This window comes from Elephantulus edwardii, unplaced genomic scaffold, assembly GCF_000299155.1.
Source record: "Elephantulus edwardii isolate Elephantulus edwardi_28Jun2011 unplaced genomic scaffold, EleEdw1.0 scaffold00214, whole genome shotgun sequence".
Classification (NCBI taxonomy): domain Eukaryota; kingdom Metazoa; phylum Chordata; class Mammalia; order Macroscelidea; family Macroscelididae; genus Elephantulus; species Elephantulus edwardii.
In genome coordinates this window covers 22421-30254 of record NW_006399964.1, presented here as the reverse complement: position 1 = coordinate 30254, position 7834 = coordinate 22421, and the positions used below count along the sequence as shown (strand labels likewise).

At 46.1% G+C, this 7834-nt stretch overlaps 1 protein-coding gene across 1 annotated transcript; it reads left to right on the top strand.

The window, feature by feature from the left end:
* Positions 1-392: 392 nt before the first annotated feature.
* Positions 393-7661, top strand: HNRNPU (heterogeneous nuclear ribonucleoprotein U (scaffold attachment factor A); the record flags this gene model as incomplete). Its single annotated transcript, XM_006897754.1, has 9 exons — positions 393-1077; positions 2131-2242; positions 2338-2411; positions 4331-4470; positions 4911-5010; positions 5309-5421; positions 5824-6087; positions 6790-7038; positions 7238-7661. Coding segments are annotated over exons 1-9 (2161 nt in total), but the record flags the coding sequence as incomplete, so codon positions are not given.
* Between the last annotated feature and the right edge of the window lie 173 nt (positions 7662-7834).

The following is a 7834-nucleotide window of genomic DNA, read 5'->3' as shown; positions in this document are numbered from 1 at the left end:
GGGCAGGGACTAATTACGGCGAAGGGGCGGGGCCTCGGCGCGGGCGCGCTCCGGCTCTTCAGTGCGGCGCCAGTACACAGGGCGGGCACGGCGCGGGGGCGGGGCGAGCAGAGTACGTGCGCGGCGCCAGTACATAGGGCGGGCACGGCGCGGGGGCGGGGCGAGCAGAGTACGTGCGCGGCGCCGCGGCGGCCCTACGATAGAACGTTGCGTGCTCGCTCGCTGTAGGCGAGTCTCCGCGTCTCCCTCGCGAACTCGGTGAAAGGAATTGGCGCCCCTCGACACCCGGCGGGTTCCCTCTGTAGCAGGCACCAACCTCCAGCCGCAGCCAGTGGCCGTGTGAGCGGAGCCGACGTTGAGCCAGCATCTCAGTGGCGAATCGGGCCCTCACGATGAGTTCTTCGCCTGTTAATGTAAAAAAGCTGAAGGTGCCGGAGCTGAAAGAGGAGCTCAAGAAGCGGCGCCTTTCCGACAAGGGCCTCAAGGCCGAGCTCATGGAGCGCCTCCAGGCCGCGCTGGACGACGAGCAGGCCGGCCGCCCCGCCATGGAGCCCGGGAACGGCAGCCTCGACCTGGGCGGGGATTCGGCCGGGCGCTCGGGCGCGGGCCTCGAGCAGGAGGCCGCCGGCGGCGGCGACGACGACGAGGAGGAGGAGGAAGAGGAGGAGGAGGGCAACTCGGCCCTGGACGGCGACCAGATGGAGCTAGGGGAGGAGAACGGGGCCGCGGGGGCGGCCGGCTCGGGCCGGATGGAGGAGGCCGCCTCGGAGGACGAGAACGGCGACGATCAGGGCTTCCAGGAGGGGGAGGATGAACTCGGCGACGAGGAGGAAGGCGCGGGCGACCAGAACGGCCACGGCGAGCAGCAGGCGCAACCGCCGGCGACGCCGCAGCAGCAGCAGCCGGCGGCGGCTCAGCGCGGGGCCGCCAAGGAGGCGGCAGCCAAGAGCGGCGGCCCCACCTCGCTGCTCGCGGTGACGGTGGCGCCGCCCGGGTCGCGGCAGGGCCAGCAGGCGGGAGGTAAGAAGAAGGCGGAAGGCGGCGGAGGCGGCGGTCGCCCCGGGGCTCCGGCGGCGGGTGAGTGCTGCGTGGGACGTTGCGCGGTGGGGGGATCGTGCCCGAGCCTGCCGGAGCCCCCCGGGAGGAGGGGGTGCGGGGAATCCCGGGTGGGGATGGCGGCGCCTCCTTTATGTGGTTGCGAGCCAACGGAGCTGCGGGGGGGTGCGGATCGGCCGGCGGACGCAGGTGTAACGGGGGCCGCTGAAACCCCCCGCGGCCCGATGGCGTCGCCACGATGCGGGCGCGGATCTCGGAGGGGGAGGGGGTCGGCGGGACCCCACGTCACGGTCTCGCCAGCTGCGTATGCGCGGCGGGGGGCATATGTTCTGGAGGGGAGCAAAGGAGAGACCCCAAGGCCGAGGGTTCCCCGATGGCGTCGCTCCGTGTGTGTGGGGGGGCATGTGTCGGGCGGGGGGAGGGGAGAGTCGAGGTCCCGCCGATGGCGGCACTGCGTCTGCGCGGTGCGAGCTCTATTCGGAAGGGAGGGGAGGGGAGGATCCCAGGTCCCCTCGATGGCGTCGCCGCCCGGTGCAGACCCTGTCGGGCGCTTGAACTGCAGTGGGGATTAGGGGAGAGGCCCGAGAGCTCCAGGTCGCCCCGATGGCATGGCGGGGCTGCGTGTACGCGGTGCGGGCACATGTCCCGGGGGAGGGGCGAGGGCCCGGGGCGGCAGCAGGCCGCGGTATTGTGCAAGCGGCGCTGGCGGGCGTGACGTCACTTCCGCCGACCGGGCGGAAGGCTGGTACAATGCGGAGCGCGGGCCGGGTGGGGGCGGGGAGGCCGCGCGGCCGCCCCTCCCCCGCGCTCCGGGCTGCACGTGGGCTCTGGGCTTGCACCGCGCTGTGTCGCGCCTTCTCGAATCATCGAGCCGGCGGCGGAAGGAGCCATCTCGGGGCTGCGTCACGGGCGCTGAGCCTTTGCCAACATCATTATTTGCAGTCGCGGTCGATGCTTTTCGAGTTTTTACCCTTGTTAAAAAGAAAACAGAGTCGGTGTTTTTTAAGCCTCCATATGGAAACGTGTCCCCTTGGTTTTCCGACATGACCTCTTAGGGTTTTGTGTGTATTGTAGGAGACGGGAAAACAGAACAGAAAGGCGGAGATAAAAAGAGAGGTGTGAAAAGACCTCGAGAGGATCACGGTCGGGGCTATTTTGAGTACATCGAAGAGAACAAGTACAGCAGGTAGAGGACGCTAACCCAGTTGTGCTGGCGCCCCCCCCCCCCCTTTCACTCGCTGGTGGCGAAAAGCCGAATCGGGAAACAATTGTCTCTTTCAGAGCCAAGTCTCCGCAGCCCCCTGTTGAAGAGGAAGATGAGCATTTTGATGACACGGTGGTTTGTCTTGATACTTGTAAGTAATACTTTATCTCCTGGTGTAATGCGATTTTGGTTCCAGATTGGTAGAAAGGGTAATGCTGTACTGTTGATTACAGAAAAACAGCGAAAGGCCGAAAACCCTTTTGTTAATTTAGTAAGGTATTTGTATTCACCCTGGGTGTACCTAAGTATTTAGGTAGCTTCCTCCAGCTGAATTAGTAATTTAACAGGCTCTAGCAACTTAGTAATTCTTATACGTTAATGCCGACTTGATTAATAAAATGGAAAAATGTAAGATTTCCCTTTATTTGTCCTATAGGTTTCTCTGATGGAGTAATTTCAGTTTTTGTAGAATTCTATAAAGCGAGCTACTTGGGCTGAATATGTATTAAATCATTTTATCTCTTAGTGCACAAGTATTTTCCCTATTCTAACAAAAGATTGTAATAACACTTTTCAATAACTGCTCTTTTGTTCTCAATTCCAGTTCAGTAGCTGCTGCTTTAACATAAGTTGGTATCTTCCAAAGACCTGGGGCAGCAGCAGAGGGCTATCACTGGGCTACTAGTTTCTTCAGCAGCGAATGGTATCAATGGCAGCACTGTAAACACGGCTACATTACCCAGTTGGGTTGCAATTGAAGTATGAGGAAGCATTGCAAACCTCCAAATGGGCCTTGGCTGTCACACTCAGACTTATAGTAAAAATCAAGTTGATTTAACAGTTGATAAAAACACAAAGCTTTAAGTTAAGTAGGACAGAGCATAGGTCCACCTGCCCAATAGATAAAAGATTTTTTTCTGGAGCTTACTGAAGGTTCTCACAGATTTTAAAATGTGTTTAATAAAACTTCAGACAATGTAATGTAAAAGCAAGGAGCTCGGATACGTTGAGATATTTAAGTGAACGTTTTTGATGTTGTAAAGTTAATTAAATGTAAAAGTTGCTAGAAATTAACACCCTAAGAGGAGTATTAGAAGAACACAAGTATGGTAAGACAAATAGGTGTGGGATTTTCTGAGAGTAGCATAGTAATGATTGGTTAGATGGGTACATCCCCAAAGGTATGGACCTCACCCTCCTCTCCCCAAGAAAATGAGGGGAAGCTAGCAAATAGATTTTTCAAGACAAAGTGTGCAGTATTTGTTCAAACAAGTTGTACATTGGTAAAGATTTGTCTGATAATGAGTTTTAGAGACAAAGCTAGTTATATATGAGAATTAGAAACTGCAACCTGAATGTTCGTAAACATGTAAAGCCTTTCTCTGACTCATGTTAGTTCTCAGTTTTGAACTTGAGTAGAAGGGCTAATGAGTCCATGACCCACAAAAGATGGCTCAGTTAAAGAAGCTTTATATTTGGGTGATTCAGGAAGTGGGTAATCCCAATCACGGTTAATGACAAATAGACAAGCCTTCAGAAAGGGGCTATAATACTGACCATTAGACCAGCATTAATAGTATGTAGATTTAGGATACCTTTTCCTGAGTTTTAAGAGTTTTGGGACCCAGAGTCCTAAGTTAAAAAGCTCATGCTTGTGTTAAAAATACTTGGCCATGGCCTTCAGTTTTTTATCGTGTGGCTGGTAAATCCAACCTGGTTCTGGCATGCTTCACTTTGATTTCCTCCTATCCTTTACTGCTTGCCTCTATCTATAACAAGGTAAAGAGCAGAGCAGGTATGTATGAATGTCATTGTCTTGATTCCACGCTTGAAAAGGTTTAAACCGTGCATTATTTTATACAGTTTATACTTAAATTGATAATTGGGTATGAGTGTCTGGTGGGAGTGGGGTTTGAGTTAAAATTAGACCAAACAGCATGACATGGGAAAGTAAGGACGTTTATACAGTGTCAGACATAACAAACTAATAACCACGTTTTGTCTGTATAGCGAATGTGTTATGTTTGCACTGGTGTTAGGAACGTAATGTGGTATTTGATGTAATTGCAGATAACTGTGATCTACATTTCAAAATATCCCGGGATCGCCTTAGTGCTTCTTCCCTTACTATGGAGAGTTTTGCATTTCTCTGGGCTGGAGGAAGAGCTTCTTATGGGGTTGCAAAAGGCAAAGTCTGTTTTGAAATGAAGGTAAATGCTCTTCTTTTTAGTATTTAAAAGAACTCTTATTTGTCTCATAGAAGCACATTATGTACACATGTTAGAACAATAAGGAGAGTTTGATGGAATCAGCCATTCATTTAGGATTTATGATCAGCCCACACAGGATTAAAGAAAACAGATTTCTGGAGTTTTTTAGGAAGAGGAAACTAAGCATATTATTTCTCTTGATATAATACCAAGTTGGTAATTGAAAACTTTTTTTTAAAAAAAAATTTGTTTTCTTCAAATATGATGTGACTTAGTATTTGCCTCACTTTTTGTTCTTAAAAAGATAAATTTAAAGTTAATGAAAAGCACTTGTGTAGCTCTTGTATTTTAGTGGTAACCAGGGCAGTATTAGCCTTTGGATCAAATGAAATGAGAATTTGGCATTGCCTTCCATCGTTTTAATGGTATCTAATTTTCAGGTTACAGAGAAGATCCCAGTAAGGCATTTATACACAAAAGATATTGATATACATGAAGTTCGGATTGGCTGGTCGCTAACTACAAGTGGAATGCTACTTGGTAAGTTTGAAGCTGGGGTTTCTGTGAATGTTTAATGTAAAGATGGGAGTTAAAGGTCCTCTGTTTACTTTGGTGTCATGATCCCTGATTAAAATATAACAACTTAAATTTCCAGCTAACTATATATACCTAACTCATCAATTCTTTTACCACATTTTAGGGCATCAGAACGTCAATGAAGAATATTAGTTTAGTGCAACAGTGATAAAGAATAGTATGCATTCTAGTGTCAGTTTTGATTGGACTGATTTTGTTTTGGAGACTAGACTTAATAGTTTTTTGTTTTGTTTCTTTAAAGGTGAAGAAGAGTTTTCTTACGGGTATTCTTTGAAAGGAATAAAAACTTGCAACTGTGAGACTGAAGATTATGGAGAGAAGTTTGATGAAAACGATGTGATAACATGTTTTGCTGTAAGACATGATTAGATTATTTTCTAGTCTCTTAATTTGAAAGGAGTTTTTTCAAGTTACTAACTGCTAACAGTGACCACCATTTATGTAAATGGATGGTGAAGCTTAAAAAAAGTGGTAGATTTTTTCTTAAAAAATTAATTTCAATGAAAGTTTACAGAAACGGGTTTCCAGAATGACGTTAAGGGACAAAATCAATTGAATAGTCAAGGCTAATAAACAGGAAGTTGATTGAAAATGATAGTCCATTTTCTATGACATTGTTTCATATATTTCATTGTGTATAATTTTTAGAAAGTTCTTAGTATATTTCCTCAGGACGTAGAGATTGCTAAGAGTTTACATATTGGAGTATTAGAAAGTTTATGGGAATATTAGATTAAAACATTTTCTATTTAACAGAATTTTGAAAGTGATGAAGTTGAGCTCTCCTATGCTAAGAATGGACAAGATCTTGGTGTTGCTTTCAAAATCAGTAAGGAAGTTCTTGCTGGACGACCACTCTTTCCACATGTTCTTTGCCACAACTGTGCAGTTGAATTTAACTTTGGTCAGAAGGAAAAGCCATATTTTCCAATACCGGAAGAGTATACTTTTATCCAGAATGTCCCCCTTGAGGATCGCGTCAGAGGACCAAAAGGGCCTGAAGAGAAGAAAGATTGTGAAGTAGGTCACTGTTTTGATTGTAGCATTTATTTTACTTTGTAAAGAAGACGTTTAGCAGAATTGGATTTTATTTCTACATATATATACACAGACACACACAACATAATCTCCACACACCCGTCTTCTCAACAGATTTATAACTTCCTGTGTGCGTTGCTACACAGCATACAAGTGCTTTTAGTGGGCAAAAGGAAGAAACTTGGTCTGGCTGTGGCCTTTAAAATATTTAAACTTTATCTCTGAAATGAATTTTGAGTAGTCTTGTCAGCTCAATGACTATTGTACGATTTCCCTAGCTTAAATATTTACGGAAGTAGAGATGTTGGTTCTGATGAGTAGACACGTTGACCACTTGGCCCTTAGGACTCCTAAACTGTTACGTGCTGTTGAACTAGAGCCACAGGTTTCAGAGGCTGTAAATTTCATGAGGGCTGTTGCCCATCTTTTTCTCAGTGAGGACTGGTGGATTTGAAACTTTTATTCTTGAATTAGGAGAAGAATTCCTTATTAGGCCAGCAGATCTGTTAAATAGTTAACATGGCCTATAATATGGTGGTGTAGTGTTTCTGCTAATAAAAAGTTGGATTCAAAGTCTTTATTCTGTTAGAGAGCCTCCTTTTAGATAACACATCCTTGAGAATTCTGGAGTTTTGGTTTGGTTTTTTAATATAGTTGGTGCAATAATACTACTTTTTATTATAGGTTGTAATGATGATTGGCTTGCCAGGTGCAGGAAAAACCACCTGGGTTACTAAACATGCGGCAGAAAATCCTGGTAAATACAACATTCTTGGGACAAATACCATTATGGATAAAATGATGGTGGCAGGTTTTAAGAAGCAAATGGCAGATACTGGAAAATTGAACACCCTGTTGCAGAGAGCTCCACAGTGTCTGGGGAAATTTATTGAGATTGCAGCCCGCAAAAAGAGAAATTTCATTCTGGATCAGGTATGCTGTGGTTTCAAAGTTTAAAAACCATGTGCATAGTATAGATTACATATAAATTACTGTTTATTATGTTAAAAGTTTAAACTGACAACTGGTTTTGAGTCACTTTTTAAAAAAAATTAAGATGTAATGTACAATTACTTTAGAGAAGCACTTTATTGCAACATACTTAATGTCAAATGGGTTTTTTCCTTTTAAGACAAATGTGTCTGCTGCTGCCCAGAGGAGAAAAATGTGCCTGTTTGCAGGCTTTCAACGAAAAGCTGTTGTTGTGTGCCCGAAAGACGAGGACTATAAGCAGAGAACACAGAAGAAAGCAGAAGTAGAGGGCAAAGACCTTCCAGAGCATGCAGTTCTCAAAATGAAAGGAAATTTCACGCTACCAGAAGTGGCTGAGTGCTTTGATGAAATAACATATGTTGAACTCCAGAAAGAGGAAGCTCAGAAACTTCTGGAGCAGTATAAGGAAGAAAGCAAAAAGGCTCTTCCCCCAGAAAAGAAACAAAACACTGGCTCAAAGAAGAGCAATAAAAACAAGAGTGGTAAAAACCAGTTTAACAGAGGTGGTGGCCATAGAGGACGTGGAGGATTCAACATGCGTGGTGGAAATTTCAGAGGGGGAGGCAAGTTAATTTTGAATATTCTGTTTAATTGATTCAAGATAGGCTCTTGATTTGGGGTCAGCATGTTAATTGGTGAATGAATAGGAAGCTGATCTTTGATCAGACAGTACCTGTGTGTGTTGTGCGTGTGATTTGATGCTAAGTACTTGCTTGAGTTTAAACTTAATTACAAG